Below are 16,952 nucleotides of genomic sequence, written 5' to 3' on the forward strand. Positions count from 1 at the left end.
TGTCTTACAGTACAGTTCATGAATATTGAGATAGAAGAAACAAGCGGCAGAAGGTATGAAGGAGAGGGAAAACATCGTCCAGTTACATTCCATCCACAAAAGCTCGCCGAAATTAGTGTCGATGGATTTGACCTAACAAGGAGAGTTTTATCGATGGTGTTTATAGGTTCTGACATGGTAGGTAAGAGTAGATCGTGCTCGATAAAATAATTTTTTATTTATTTATTTAGTAATTTTGGTTGATTAAAATGTATTTTAAGGTTAGAGATGATTTATGGATATTTGGCGCGTGAAAAATGATGAACAAAATGGATCATGGGGACCAAAACCAACAACCAACCCTTGATCTTTCAATGATCAAAAGGACATCAGAGTAATTACACCAAGCAATGTGTCATTCACTGGTGGATGACGCGTTGTCCCATATTTCTTCTCACCCCCACTTAGGGGCACAAGTATGGGCCAAGCATCCCACCACCTAGGCCTAACGCAGCTAAGCTGCTTCTTCCTTGTTTTTGTGTGTGTGTTTTTAATATATTTATATTTTTTTAATATTTTAATTCTCTAAAATTAATTCCTGTCACGAAACTTTATAATGTTTTTCTGATGCATTTTGCATAATGGGTGTCCTTATAACTCTATTTAGGGTTACTATAACATTTTTTTATAACAAATGTTGAAAAGGTTAGTATAGCACCCAAATTTATTTTATCAAGAAGTTTGCTCTCTGGCTTCTAGATTTTTCTTCATAGATGAAATATTCGCTACAACACTAGAATTTCATTAAAATTCAATTATATTAAAAAATCGCGGGATTTTGAAGTGAATAGCAGGATTGAAAAGGACGTAATTAAAGCTTGCACTCTTTTATTTTTAATCTTGGCAAATCATATTGATTTTTTTAATAAAATAAATTTAAAAATCAAAGCCTAAATAAATAATAATATTATTATCTAATATGGTTTTTAAACCGAGAAAACAATATCATGGTAAATAAAGAAAGAACAGAGGTTGGAAACATTTTAACTAATTAAAAAAACCAGCTTCGAAATCATCAATAATTTCATAACTCTTGCATAAGAAAGATGAGCAACTTTTTTTCTACTCCTGAGTTTTTTTTTTTTTATCTTCATTAAAAATCAATGAAAATTCTTTGCCATGGGCATTCATGTCATCCATGTGTCAGAGTTGGTTGATGATGTTGATAGCAAATTTTTATATACTTAAAAAAAAAGCATTATAACCCAAAACAATGTCTTGATTATTTTTTAAATTATTGAAAGAACAGGAGCTACATTATATTAATTATTTTTTAAAATATTTTTTACTTAAAAATATATTAAAAAAATTATTTTTAATATGAACCCATCAAAATTAATCTATAAACATAAAAAAAACTTAATTTAAATATCAAAATTTTAGTAAATCATTGTTTGTAACTCGATTCCGAGCTACCTCCAAGTCTAAGCGTGTGTAGGCTTGCTTTTTCTTGGACCATGCTATTTTTTTCTCTATTTTTTAGGATCACATCTTGTGCTTTGATCCTGCTACCCAGACCTCTCACCAACCACCACCCAGATCGATGCACACTATTGATCACCACTCCCCAACCTCAGGAAACCCTCTTCTTCCCGTGGGACCCTTATAGGTGGGACAAAACTCGTTATTCAAACAAGCAAGCAATGAACGGCGTTAAACCTGTTCAAGATTTGTTAGATAGTTTCTTCAAGAATAATATGCGCGGTTTCTTTTGAAAAGTAGCTTCAGACCACCAATTAAGGAAAACCCCACCACACCAAAACAATCCAAATGTTTATTAACCAAGCTGGGACATGATCAGCAAAACAAGACAAATAAGTAGAGTCATAAGCAAGTCAAGTAATCCATCACTAACAAAAGGGTGACTACCGAAATAACCTAGCAGTTTCTAGATAAACTAAGACCTACAGTCCTTTGACAGGATATTCACAAATTCATGTCGACGCATTCTAGCAAGCAAGCATCAAACAAACTTCACCTCAATTTCCGACAAACAGCAGGCATTAAGGGTGCTTTGGCTGTGCTCAAAACACCACTTAGCCTTCTGCAGCTGGTTTAGCCACAGGGACTTCACACTCGGATGGCAACTGCATAAAGCCAGAAAAGCTGTGTCAGGTGATTAAAATCAAGATTCCCTCACACGGATTTATGGAGAAATATTAATCCTGAAAATAGATATTCCCATACTATATATATTCTGTATGAATTGCCAATATAAATACTATATGACAGGGATGGCTTATCAGCACCATTCTTCTTCTGTAGTTTTTTAATTTTTACACCTTAACTTAGACATTTACTGTAGCCACAGGTCAGTATTCATGTACTTGGTATGCAACCTAAGGCAGCTTAAGTTACTGATTGAAGATGAAAGCAATTCTGTTCCCCAACCCAAAACAAAAAGCACATAGAGAAAACCAAATTATTGAAGATGAAGTAAATGAGCAATGCTATACTCCTCATAGCAGTCCATTTCATAAAGACATACAAGGAAAGGATAGCTTTAAAAAGATTATGTTCATGAATTATGGAATATGTTTCCACAACACCAAAAACACATTCAGACCATTAAACTTAAAATTCTGACAGTTGCAGAAGACATTCCCATAACAAACAGGACAGTTGCAGAAGACATTCCCATAACAAACAGGACAGTAGCATTGGGACAAACTAGATAAATAAGCAGCAGCAGAATAAGTCTGTCATATGTTCATCAGTTTCAAAAGTTCCACTTCTAACTGAAATCAAATGGAAATGAACCTATCAATGAATAAACTGCATCAATAGAAGTTCTAGATTTTTAGTAGCCAATAGTTTAGCTGGGGCTCTCTTCAAATCTGCCCCTGAACAAACTAAGGAATTTTCAGCTAAGCAAGTTAAGGTCCACCTGATAATCATACCACCAGAAGACTAGCACTGGATGTCCCAAAATAAGGCAAAACATGAACACAAATTATAACATACCTTGCCTTGAAGACTTGTAATTGTCGACTTCAGTAAAGCATCTCCAACAATCAACCTCAACTTCTTGACAAAATTCTCCCTGCTTATCTTCTTCTCCTGAAAAGGAAAACAAAAGGTGATCACCTAATCATGATAAACATTTGAATTAGAACAGAAGATAACAGCAGAGCATGCCATTTTACATACCCTGAACAGTTCATAATGGTTAGTTATGAGTTCCATGTCTTTGCTTGGAACTTTATTTGAAATCACAGCAAACAACATAGGGAAAGGCATCCATGGAGATTTAGGGGTTCTTGTATTGCTTGAACTCAGACTTGGTGATTTTCCAAGAGATCTCCCAGAACCCGAAACTGGTTGAATTTCGCTTCCCTTGAAGATGACAAATGTTGACCGTTAAGTAGCTCAGGCACAGTTATAAACATACATAAGGAGCCAAAAGCTCCAGGTGAAACTAGTCAACAATACTGAATTAGTAATCTTGTCAAATAAGACATACAATGTCCAGGCAACCATATCCATATACTCTAGCTTGCACGTTTCAATGTAAGGAACTGTTTGATTGCCTTTTAATATTTAAACAGTTCATCTATCATTCTAGCTTGCACAGTTCAAAACCAAAAGTATAGTCGATATGCTTTTGGTTCTTCAAATACCATCTACCCCTTATAATTACCAATAGTAAAAGCCTTCTCAGTCACACTCCTTTTTAAGGTATGTACTACTCCGCAACAGTTGCCGTTATTTCCAGAACTTCTCATTGCACAGGCAGCTCTATGTTAGACTCAAGTTTAGAAGTATTAACTCTAAACCATTCAACTTTCATTTCATATTTTATGCTTTCTGTTGCATAAGGTCAGTTGTCTTTTGTCTAAAATTGACCATACTTTTGCAGGTAAATGAAGAAACATGTGTCTCCCCAAATAGAACAAGCAGAACCAACATCAAATTTTCACCTGCTATGTATTGCATAGAAAACAATGGATAAAGAAACCCAACAAATATACATAAAAAAGGATAGTGCCAGAACAATATCAGTACCCATACCATATCAGCAGCAGGGGACTTATTAAGATCAACTGCAGAAGACTCTACAGGTACATTCAGATCAACTGCAGGGGACTCAACTGGTAAACATCCCTGACCTCCATTAGAAGAAGTGGTCACGCCAGAAACAGAATGCTTACTCTCACTCCCAACCAGAAACCCTGCAGAAAAAACACACAGTGCTAAAAAAGTGCTAAAAAAGTTGCAAAAAGAAAATCAGAGGTATTCATACAGCATCTGCAGATAACGCTGCTGACAAAGTCATTGAATCAATGCTTGACATGTTGATTGATCTCATGAACGTAATAGAACCCAGCCAAAAGGATATTTCCACATCATGGATGAAACCTCATCTTAAAACTAGCATCCTTTTAAATTTCAGCATCAAAGGAGGTTGGACTGTTGAAATGGCACTTGTTTCCAACCACCAGAATACATTGGCCATGCTCCATCCAACAAATCACTAATGATTGAGGAGCACACATCCAACAAGAGCAAGGATTTCATTCAAATCCTAGAAGACATCTATATATTTATATGCCATACATGCGTGCATGTGTGTGTGTGTTGAAATTGTTTGTGCCAAAACTGAAACCTCTAGAAGAAGTAGCATATCACCTTCTGAGTTGGGAGTGAACTTGAAACTAACAACGAACTCTGGATAAATGTGGGTGTTCATATTCATATTCCAGACTATATACTCTCTTGGATTTTCAAGATCATCCACTCCACTATCAAAATCCTCACTACTGGGATGGAACTGTCGGCTCCCGTGCTGAAGAAGCTCCATATTTCCCATTATTACTCGACAAAATACCAAGTGCCGCACTCCATTTTCGTCAACATCACAATAATTTGCACTGTAAACAAACCAAAAGTTGAATCCACCTCAATAGCACAGTATTAAAAAGAAAAGGAACCTCAATAGTAAAACAAAGTTAAAACCAATCATATAAGAAAACTATCACAAAAAAGCATCACATGCACTTCTCAAGGCAGGTGGTACATTGTAAAGGCAGCAAAACATGGAAATATCTTTTAAGTAATTCTTACTACAAAAGGTTTGAAGGAGCATTTCAAGTTAACACATGGCATTGATCTGGATTAAACTGTTTAAGGAATAAATAACTCAAACTCTTCCCTTTCAGAAATTTTTAACAAGAAAAACACAAACCAGGAAACTCCACACTAATATAATAGATGGAAGATATGTGAAATGCATGAAGTTATATACAAAAAAATCATTTGCATCTTCATACTTAGCAGATGAGAAGACTCAAAAATGAAGCTTTATCAGTGTTCATGTTACAGTCTTCAAAAGAGAGGATTAATAGGCAGCTCCTGATAACAACCCTATTATAAGTAATTTGGCTAAATCTAATAAGATAACTGTATTGAACAATAAAAGATTTCAGAGCAACACATAATTTTATAGCATTGGTGAATAGCATGGAAAGTTTAGCAATCTCCAAATTAACTTTCCAAAATCAGACTGACAAGCAAAAGGAGCTCTACTTTTAAAAGAAGAGGACAATTTTCTAGCCAATCTAGAGCTACTGTCTAGAGGAAAGTGAACATTTTACCTTAAAAAACTTAATTCCCTGTTTAACATGATGATCTACTGGTGTTATAGTTAGAATACAACTGGCTTTTCCCACATTAGATGAAATGATAAAACAGAAAAAACATCCAACCTGGTGTGACAAAAGTTTGCTGCAGAGAGATGAACGCCAATGCCATGTTCGGACTTTGTTGTGCATGGCACACAATGTCCAAGCCCATACAACATGATAGTGGAGAGTGCTCCTTTGGAAGAAGCAAGCCAAGCATATCGAACATTTGCATCTCCACGATATTTCTCTGTTAGTTCAATCTGCTTCTGGAAAAGCTCAAATCGAACTGGCATTAAAGTACTAGAGCAGCGAGAAATATCTACTATGTCTGCACCACCAAAAGGGTTCATACTTGTAACAAAGATCTTCTTCACAGTATCAGAATCCAACATTTGCGTAAAAGATTCGGTCCCAGTGACTAAATTTGCTTTAATCTGTTGGTTTTCCTCATTAGATTCAACAATTTTTTCACCAGTCTTCCTGTTGTAACTATCCCCCACTTCTACAAGATGGTGGTCGCTCGTAGGCTTTTGAGCAATTTGGATATGCTTGACAAGACCATTTGACTCTCCACTACACTCCAACTTTGACTGATCCCCTCCATTTATATCAATTTCAAGCTGCAGCTTGATCTCATGGGACCCAGGAGGCTCCCTAAAAATGGACCCTTGATCTTTTGCACAATCATGCTGGCAGCACAGATGTGGTTCATCTTCATCAGCATAGATTTCTGGAAAGAAGCAGCCACCTGCCTCATCAATCCAGGCAATTGGTTGCTGAATACCTGTCTTCATGTCCATTCGCAACATATGCAAGAAGTCGATAACATAGCGGCGGCCCTCCAACTCAACCTCAACAACTGCCTTCTTCCCTTGAAGATCTTTCCTAACCAAAGTAACAAGATCCTTAGGGAAATCAGTCCATTCCTCATTCTGATAACACATCAGACGCTGTGGCACCCCAGTCCTCGTGAAGTTTGAGTAGCACCGAAGTAAAGACCGTCTAGAAGGATGCCCACAGCTCCAAGGCTTGCTCTGGCTTCCGTCCAATTTCTTGCGTTTCCCTGGCTTATGGATTGAATTCAGAGTGAGCCACTCAGGCAACACCGTATGAGAAGCACCAGAAAAATATGCTGCATTGCGGGATGCTCGTTTTCTCTTCACCCCAAGCATAACTCTACGACTACTATCCAACACCTTTGCGATCCTGGCTTCCATTTCTACCTACTATATTAATCCTTATCAAGAACTTTAAATCCAAAAGTTCAAAGCTAAAAAGATGCAACAAAACTAGCCTCCAGCCAGTTTCAAAGACACGATGCCATTGAAGATGACTGGCAAATCCTGGATAACAAACATTTGTTAGGAAATTTGATCACGTGTAAAATCCACACAGCACCACGTTATACACAAAAGATACAGATCTACAAACCAATTCATGCACAAGGATGCAATCAATCCAGTGTGATACATATACCAGTAAATGCCACATTGTTAAGCATGTAGCAAATCACTGTGGTCTTCTTTACCTGGAAAAGCACATAGTTTTGGATCTCGAAGCAGAAAAACAGAAGCCAGAGCACTTAAAACAGTTCAACATCATAATCTAACTAAATGGACAACCATGGTGATTGATGAAATGGAGAGGAGAGCATGTTATGTTATCTACCTTAAAAAGGTACAATCTGCTTTGAGGAGCAATAATCAATTTATAAATATGACAACGATCTTCATTCAAGCAACATGTAGCCTAACCAGAAACAATTTTCCCATGTAGTCTCCTAACCAGAAACAATTTTCATTTGAAGAATAACCAAAGGGAAGTTGTACAAGCCACTCCTAATACATGTCGAAGTAATAGTAACCTGCTTTGATGCCTATAGCAAATGAGAGGCTCCGCATGCAGTCTTCTACCCTAAAACAACTTTCACTCAAAGACTAACCGCATGGAAGTTGCAGTAACTGTTCCCTAATATATATAGAAATCTGCTAGTAACTTGCCTCCACACCTATAACAAATGAATTATCGATTCATTAAACAATCACACTTCAAAGTTACAAAACAAGATGACTACAGGAGGATAGAAAAGAATAATTAGGATCAACTGATTCAATAAAGAATCAGTGCCTTCAGGCAGCTTTATTCTTCTGGCCAACAACACAAGAGGTCATAGCTCTTACCACAAAGATAACTGAAGATAGTGTTTCCTAGAACTGGATGTATACTCAGAGGCAGTGAAGAAGTTCTAGTCACTGAACTGGAAAGCCTAATTGAACAACCAAACAGATACTTTTAAGACTAGAAATATTTGGTTTTCGTACTCCAAAATATTAGACAAAAGCAAGCAAAGCTACGAGGAAAAAAAAAGTCACCTTTTTTATTTTTTTCACAGCTCAAACCACACATGTTGATAGCTTTGAGCATAACAAGTTTTACTTATTTCTTTATCACAACTTAAATAACATATATGAGTCAAGACTATCCACCAACAAAAGGGTTTAGGCAAATGAACCAATGAGTTTTAAAGAAATGAAGAGCCGGATGTGTCGCAAATGCTTGGGATTGCACACAGCTGGTAGAGCAGAGGACTGAAAATGTTACAGCAGATTTGTTCTCTAACATGCATTGGTTCAAGGAACAGCATGCTAAAAACTTTCTGTAAGAAAATTGCATGGAAACCTTTCCATTGACCATGACACTTTCTTTTAACTTGGTATTTTTGAGGCTGCTATTTTGAACGTTGTCAGAATATCTCCATTCACATGGTCAATAAATGAACAACTTCCAGATTTTTCAGGCTTCATTATGGTTTCTCAATTATATAAGAGAAGCCTGGCACAAAGGGTTTCTAATAAAGAAATATACTGAATGAAGAATATGCCATAGAAGTATAAAACACTAAGTTCCCTGAAAACAGCATAAAATGCCAGCAGAAATGCTTACATAATAGATTTTTGACAAACATGCAAGGTAAACATTGTGAGACCTATAGCAGAAAACGTTTCAATGCAAATATTGCCACTACTCACATCAAGAAGAAATATAATTCCAAAAAAATGCTTGCATAAAAAAGAGATTTCAGATTTCAATAACAAAGTGTAGACAAAGAATCAAGAGAACAATTAGATAGACATAATAAGCAAAAAGAAAGACATACCTAATAATAATACTGCTGTTAGTGTTCATTTTGTACATGTTCCCCTTCAACATAATCGTATCGAAATTACAGATGTAGCCACTTCGTTATTTATTTTACTGCCTTGAGTAGCTCCGCTCCTATACAATCGAAATAACAGCGCACAAAACCCTTACTTCAAATTCCAATAACTAATTTTCTTTTCAACAGGGGGGAATACGCAATTGCATGCGCACACACTCGTATTCTTATATTTGGATTCTCAATTTAAGTAGATAATCATGTATTTAATTCAGTATATTTGCTTGCTCAACCCAAAAAATTCAACTTTTCAGTTATTTGGAATACATAATCAGAGCAAAGCACAATTAATTCTTAGGAAAACACAAAACCCTTGATTCAAATTCCAATAACTAATTTGCTTTTCAACACGGGGGCATATGCACTTACATGCGCGCACACTCGTATTCTTCTATTTGGAGTCTTAATTTAGGTAGATAATCACGTATTTAATTCAGTATATTTGCTTGCTCAACCAAAAAAATCAACTGTTCAGTTATTTGGAATACATAATCAAAGCAAAGCACAATTAATTCTTAGGAAAACACAAAACCCTTGCTTCAAATTCCAATAACTAATTTGCTTTTCAACAGGGGGGCATACGCACTTACATGCGCACACAAGTGTATTCTTCTATTTGGAGTCTTAATTTAATTCAGTATATTTGCTTGCTCAACCAACAAAATTCAACTTTTCAGTTATTTGGAATACATAATCAAAACAAAGCAAAATTAATTCTTAGGAAAACAAATTCAATTCATCTTCTTGTAACCAAACAAATCAGAACCCAAATCGTCCATAAACTTCAGCCACGGCCCCTATGTCTTTCAATATTTTAGTCAAAAGTTCTCTTAATTTTTAGAGTATTATGAATTAAAAACTAAATCAAAGCAAGGCAAAAAAAAAATCTGAAGGATTAATAATTCAACTCCAAAGAAACAAACAGATCATAACCCCAAAATCATCTCAATTTTTTTAAAAAAATAATAGACCTTTTTTAAGACTCTTGACCTTGATCTTACCTCGATCACACAATTTTTCACAAAATAAAACTTTCAACCTCGAAACAATCAAAACCCTAATCCAAGGTGAAAAATAAATTCCACAGGTAACAACAAAATTCCTCAAAATCAACGCATAAAACTCACATCAATCAACAAAACAAACTAGAAAAAACAGATAAAAGTGAAAATCAAACCCGATCTAATCAATTGTCTCTCAATATCAAAGAATCATAACAAGAGAAAAGGACGAGAGAGAAAATAGAAACAATATTACCTGTCAACGATACCTAGAGACTAATTACTTTGATCTAGCGAGGTTTGATTTTCTAAATTTCTGTAAGGACATAAGAGAGAGATCGGTGCGCCTATCAGACAGAGAGAAAACCCTAACTCACTAGAAGAGGAACAGTGCAATTATACGACACCGTTGATGAGTCTGAGAGAAACCTTGGCGTTGACGGGGTAATATTTTAAGTCGGCGGTCCTTTTTTGTTTTCTGTGGTTCTCTCTCGCTCTAATGCATTGAATCAACTCACCGCCCTGCTGCGCGTGTCTTTAATTTCCTTGCGCGGAAAGCAAGAAAGACCACTCAAAATGCCCCCCAACGTTCCTTGGAGATAATGTTAGGGCTACGTGGTGTTTGGGAGTTGTTGTGTGTCGGCTTATTTTAAACTAAGGAAAGGGTGAGATGTGATCAGTAGTTATGTTGGGGTTGAAAGGGGAGTTTAATTATTAATGAGGGTAGTTTCGGTAATACGAGATTAAGGAGAGGGCGGTGTTGGGATTTTAATTAATACTAGGTGGGTCCCACGGGCGCAGAAGATAATTTTGCCAGGTGTTCCATGTCAATCTTTCTTTTCTTGATGCCAACGGAATGATAAAATAATAAATAAATAAACTTATTAATCGGAATACGAAAGGGGTACGTGCCGATACGGTCTTTGCACAACGGTTGGTGGGGTTCCTCCTGACACCCAGTTTCAAAATCAGCTGCTCGTCTTCTTTTTAACGGAACAAAAATGGAGATTATTATTTTCGAAATATATTTATTTAAACATAAATCCAGTCCCTTCGATGGACACCTTTTGAGCAACCGAAAACATTTTCATTTTTTTTTGGTGTGTATATAGTCATGTGATTTAAGTTTTGAACGCGGTTAATTCATAAAAAACAGGATTACTAGAGGGTAATTTTGCATGGACTTTATTAAAATATTGAGATTTTTTTAGGTTTATAGCACCATACAAAAATAATCATTATCGTACCAATGGATCATTACCTAGTATATCTAAAATATTTAGGACAACTTGTGTTAAATTGTATACTATATTGTTAATGTGTATTTGTTTCGAATAAATTGTTGCAATCAAGTGGTAAAGGAGTGTTGGTTTCTAGAGATCTGATAGAATAATGTGTATTTGTATCAAAATAAATGTTCTGGTCACGTGTTAAGAGCGTGGTGGTTCAAAACTAATAGACAACAACAATGTAGTTTATTACAAAAGAAATATTGCGGTCAAAAGACGTTGGTTTCTTTTTTCTATGCATATCTGTTCCCTTTTTCTTTTTTTGATATAAATATAGGCAAGTAAATTCTATGGTTTTCTTGCGCATGCGTACTTTTGTTTTCGTGTAATTATATAAAAAATAATTTCAAATTATTTATTTGATAAATTAACCCAAATTATTTAATATATAATCATCTAAATATTTAAAAACATCGTTAAAATATAACCATTTTTTAAAGTAAAATCAGATTTCTTTTTGGTTTATTGTTTCGCGCTGTGATTTGCTAGATCATGTCATGCCCAATAATTCAAAACTCAAACCAAGAAAGGACACAACCCAACATGTCTTCAGTTTTATTTGAAATTGATCAAAACATTAACATTGCTCGCAAATATGTTTTTTTTGCAATCAAGATTTACTTTTAATCTGACTCATGCTTTTTATCTGACATATAGCAAAGCGTAGATAAGCTAATTGTGGATTTTAAAGTAATTTTTTTTTTATCTTTAATTTTTTCTATCCTGATCATCTTACCTTTATTTTTAATTTTATCAAAGTTTTTCAATGCTTGGAAATACATTATCAATGCCCGTATATTTACTTTTTACATTTATTTTTTTTAATTCAACCTACAACGTGGCATAATACTATAAACTAGTTGTGACTCTAATTTATGCAAAATAATTAAGTATTACTCTACAAAACATGTTTTTTTTTAATTGTGCAAGGCTCCATGTTTGTCCTTTCACACATGACTATGGATGGGCTGTGTAGAATTTTATATTTTTTTAATTTGATCTTGAAATCTTTTTTTTTTCCTGCAATTTAGTCATAATTAAAGACCAGCTAATTTTTATTTCTTATGAAAAAAGATGGGATTGAAAGAAGAGGGACCAAAATGAAAAGGCGTTAAAACATGTATAGCATGCCATAAGTTTTGCAAAAGATACACTTTGGTTCTTGAACTTTAAAAATCATGCAAATTATACAATTTTGTTGCCTTCAGTATTTTTCCAATTCAATTTTGGTACAATAGTTTATTTTTGTTATTTTTTAGTTCCTGATTGAGAGAAAAGAGATAGAGATAGTTGGATTATAGTGATAGATGGAGAAAAGTATCGTTGACACCGATTCAGGCCACCAAAATAGACTATATTCATGTCAAATGGTTTTATTTGATGAGGGAAGTTCATATTAAATGTATTTGTACCTTTAAAGTTTGTGAAAAAACATATATGGGCTCGGGTTAATTTTTGGATTTAAGTTGTTTTTGGTTTTTAGAGTGATATTTTAGGGTTTTTTAAGCCATATATAGATTTATCATGGCTCCTACAGCGTTTTGGATAAAAACAATGGGTTGAAAAACAGGATTTTGGGTAAAAATACTTAAGCATGGATTTTCCAACCACTGTGGTAGCCGAAATCAAGGCAAATAAAGCAGCGCATCGTCTAAATTTTTTTCAAAAAAACTTTGTCCATCCCAGTTGCAAAAAAATAATAAAATTAAGGGCCCAATCCTGTGGGTTTGTCAAGGCAGACCCATGCACGAACCCTAATAAAATATGCTAGGTTGGCCTAGCTTGTCAGGCCTAGCAGTGCCTGACCTTTGCTTTATCTTTTTTTTTTTAATTCTTTTTTATATGGTATTTTCTCTAAATTATTTAATTTATATTTAAATTAATACACATTCTTTCTTTTATTTTGTTTAGAGAGCTTATTTAAATGACGATTTTTTTAGCTATGCATTTAAATTTGAAGAGTTTTTATGATTCATCTATAATTTATTTATCTTTTATATGGATGAACTTTATCTTTCAAAATAAAAAAAAAATTATTTTTCAGATAATATTTCTAATATGTGTAGCCTTGCATGATGTTTTTTCCTTTTTTATTTTATTTGATCATTTTAATTTGTGTCTCTTTCTATTATTGTTTGCTTGAATAAAAAAAATATTTCAATAAATAAATTTAGCAAATATAACTGGGTAAATATTCTGTCTTTCGAGATTAAATATCTTGATCTATACCTATCTCTCGATTTTTCAAGTTGTATTTTTAGGTATCATTAATGATTATTCATTTATTTATTTGCGCATATAATTCTCGGTTTATTTGATTACATACATGCATAAAAAAAAATTATTTGAACTTAGATTTTTTAAACTACATAAATGCATTAAAAAAATCTGTATATATAATTTTTTATAAAAAATAAAATTTTTAACCCACAGTGAAGCAAATATCAGATAATATATTAAAGCATAAAACGGGTTGTAACTTAACTTAATATAAAGTCAAAGCTATATATATTACATTATCGGTGTTAAGTTACGTGATGACTTCTTTTTTAGACCATGTTTTAAAAAGCCATGCATTCTAAAAAAAAATTAAATATTTGTAAATCATATATTGATGCAGAAGATTATTTTGTTAATGCACAATCGTACATTCATATATTAACAACAACTCAACAAGTACAAATTTTAATCCAATTATTAGATTGAATTAAAAGTTTTATAGGAGATTTTAGAGAATTTGTTTTTGTTGTATTATTGTTTAAGATTTGTTATATATTTTTAGCTGATTTAAATTTTTTTATTTGTTTTATAAATTAATTTTTGTAGCTTTGTTTATAGTATTTTTTTCTAGTATATAGTCAGCCTAAAAAGAGTAACGCATTTTTATAAACATTTGTCTTTCTTTGTGTATTTTTTGTGTGTTGTTTTCATTGGTGTCATGCATGATCAATAAAATCCATGCAATGCTATCATCAACTGACTTGTATATTATGTTAGATAAAAAAATTATCGTGTATTTGATATTATAGTAGTTTTTATGATTGTAATTTAGGAAAAAAAAATAGTTTAAGAAAAATATTTTTAGCTGTGGATTTTAAAATACAAGTTTAGAAAAGTATATATTTGATTAAATTTATTGTGAGATGAATCTTTGCAGGTAAAATAAATAAAAACAATTCTCCATGGATTAAAAGGAGGTTGTTTTAGCTTTCATGAAATCAAGGTTTGAAAAGTAATTATATACAAAGCTTAGAGTAAAAAAGCATAAGCTATTTAGCCAAGTGTTTTGTATTATAGTACATGGTATTTTTTTAAAATGTTTTTCAATTGAAAATGCATTTAAATAATTTTTTTAGATTTTATTTTTATTCTTTATAGTATCACATCAAGACCATCTAAAAAATCTAAAAAAATATAAATTTAATACCTTTTTAAACAAAAAAACAATTTAAAAAGCAGGTTATAATACAAAAACAAACCAAACATCTCTTAGCATAATATGTATACAGGTACCATGCTAAAAAAAAAGACTAAGAATCCTTAATTTGGAGCTTCTTAGTACAGGTAGTTGCTTTTACACCATTTATTAAGTGCGAGATGGCATGCCCGCGCGCTGCCGCGGGCTTATAAAACAAATATACTTGGTAGTGTTATAATTGTGAACCAGTGCTAGATAAGTAATAGAAACTAAAGGTATGATAGAGCCAATATTTCATGATGGAAAAAAAACTGTGTTGGTGATAAAAAACTTAGAGACTGAACAAAATGATTTGTGGCAATCCACAATGTTTTTGAAAAAAACTTAGTGAAGTTAAATTCTAACCAACTCAATATTAAAAAAATAACATTGACAAAGATAATTTTGGAAAAAAACATTACAAAAAAAAAAACACAAAAGAAACTTGAAAAAAACCATACGAGGAAAAACTTTATCAATCCATAGTGTTTTGTGAGGGAAAACTTGTATTTACTTGTAATTGCAATTCTTAACCAGCTCAATATTTAAAAAATCAAATTAAAAAAGATAATTTGAAGGAAAAACATAACAAAACAAAAAAAACCATGTTGGAAAAAACACTGTAGCAATCCATAGTAATTTGCGAGGAAAGTTACAATACTTTTTTCACATATTACAACTGTAATTTTTAATCAGCTCAATATTTAAAAAAAAAATAAGATAATTTCAGAGAAAATCATAAAAAAACAAAAACAAAAAAAACCATGCGGAGAAACACTGTAGCAATCAACAATGTTTTAAAGAACAAAAATTACAAAACTAAATTTTCAATCAGCTCAATATAAAAAAAATAAAATTGACAAATATGATTTTGAAAAATAAAAAAATAAAATAGAAAAACTATGTGGGAAAACACCATAGCAATCCACAGTATTTTAAAGGAAAAAAATTATAAAGCGAAATTTTTAACCAGCTCAGTATTTAAAAAGTAAAATCAACAAAGATAATTTTAGAAAAAAGAGGGAAAAAAAAGAAAAAAGAGGAAAGTTGGAAAAAAAGAAGGAAAGTAATTTTGGAAAAAAAAGAAAAGATTAACGGAAAAAAAAAAGAAAAAAAGGGAAAGTTGGAAAAAAAAAGAAAAAGTGTAAAAAAAAGAAAAAGTGAAAAACAAAAGAGGAATGCATTGTGGATTACTATTGTAATCCACAATGAAATTAAATTCTAACCAACTCAATATTAAAAAATAAAATCAACAAAGATAATTTTAGAAAAAAATATTACAAAAAAAAACACAAAAGAAACTGGAAAAAAACCTTGTGAGGAAAAATTGTATCAATCCATAGTGTTTTGTGAGGAAAAATTTATATTTACTTGTAATTGCAATTCTTAACCAGCTCAGTATTTAAAAAATAAAATTGACAAAGACAATTCGAGGAAAAAACATAACAAAACAGAAAAAAACCATGTGGAAAAAAACACTGTAGCAATCCACAATAATTTACGAGGAAAGTTACAGTTATTTTCTCACATATTGTAATTATAATTTTTAACCAGCTTAATATTAAAAAATAAAATAAAAAAAGATAATTTCAGAGAAAATCATAAAAAAACAAAAATAAAAAAAAACCATGCAGAGAAACACTGTAGCAATTAACAATATTTTAAAGAAAAAAAATTACAAAATTAAATTCTCAATCAGCTCAATATAAAAAAAATAAAATCGACAAATATAATTTTAAAAAATAAAAAAATAAAAAAGAAAAACTATGTGGGAAAACACCGTAGCAATCCATAGTATTTTAAAGGAAAAAAATTACAAAGTGAAATTTTTAACCAGCTCGATATTTAAAAAGTAAAATCAACAAAGATAATGTTGAAAAAAAAAATAAACCAAAAAAAAAAGAGAAAAAAGAAAAGTTGGAAAAAAAAGAAGAAAAAGTGCAAAAGAAAAAGTAAAAAAAAAAAGAAATGCACTATAAATTACTATTATAGTCCACAATTGCATGAGTCTGCATGAACAATAATATCATCACATAATTTAGTTTCTTTATTAATATTAACATAATCATATTTTCAACCAGATATATTTAATAAGATAATTTTATATATTTTTTATAACTTTAAAAGCTAAATCACTGCTATCATAATAATAAACAAGTTAAAATAAATTTTTAATTTTTTTAATTTTTTTTTATATTAACCTATTAAAACTATAAAATAACAACAAAAATAATAATAATTTAATATTTGTTTTAAAATAAACATCAAAGGGGTAAATTCAATCTGTCCAACTTGGGGCCGTAAATACAGTATATAATTCAGACT

The 16,952-nt window shown here is 32.1% G+C and overlaps 1 protein-coding gene and 1 long non-coding RNA gene across 6 annotated transcripts; one reads left to right on the forward strand and one right to left on the reverse strand.

The window, feature by feature from the left end:
• Window positions 1-1,792: 1,792 nt before the first annotated feature.
• Window positions 1,793-10,536, reverse strand: LOC18094124 (inactive poly [ADP-ribose] polymerase RCD1). 5 transcript variants are annotated; one of them, XM_024586253.2, is made up of 9 exons: window positions 10,138-10,533; window positions 8,821-8,939; window positions 7,844-7,929; window positions 5,745-7,006; window positions 4,669-4,910; window positions 4,051-4,211; window positions 3,190-3,375; window positions 3,004-3,099; window positions 1,793-2,126 (listed from the first exon to the last, which is right to left on the reverse strand). In XM_024586253.2, the coding sequence occupies exons 4-9, from the start codon at window positions 6,878-6,880 to the stop codon at window positions 2,076-2,078; spliced, it is 1,872 nt and encodes a 623-aa protein (XP_024442021.1). In that variant the 5' UTR covers window positions 6,881-7,006; window positions 7,844-7,929; window positions 8,821-8,939; window positions 10,138-10,533; the 3' UTR covers window positions 1,793-2,075. The 5 variants fall into 5 exon arrangements, with proteins under 5 accessions (XP_024442021.1, XP_006368356.1, XP_024442030.1 ...); XM_006368294.3 differs by lacking the exon at window positions 7,844-7,929; XM_024586262.2 differs by lacking the exons at window positions 3,190-3,375; window positions 7,844-7,929 and having other exon boundaries at window positions 10,138-10,536.
• LOC127905843 (uncharacterized) lies at window positions 8,922-9,768 on the forward strand. The gene is made up of 2 exons (XR_008060315.1): window positions 8,922-9,070; window positions 9,293-9,768. It is a non-coding gene; the product is annotated as an uncharacterized LOC127905843 (long non-coding RNA).
• Window positions 10,537-16,952: the final 6,416 nt, after the last annotated feature.

This window comes from Populus trichocarpa, chromosome 1 (genome assembly GCF_000002775.5).
Source record: "Populus trichocarpa isolate Nisqually-1 chromosome 1, P.trichocarpa_v4.1, whole genome shotgun sequence".
In the NCBI taxonomy this organism is placed as follows: Eukaryota; Viridiplantae; Streptophyta; class Magnoliopsida; order Malpighiales; family Salicaceae; genus Populus; species Populus trichocarpa.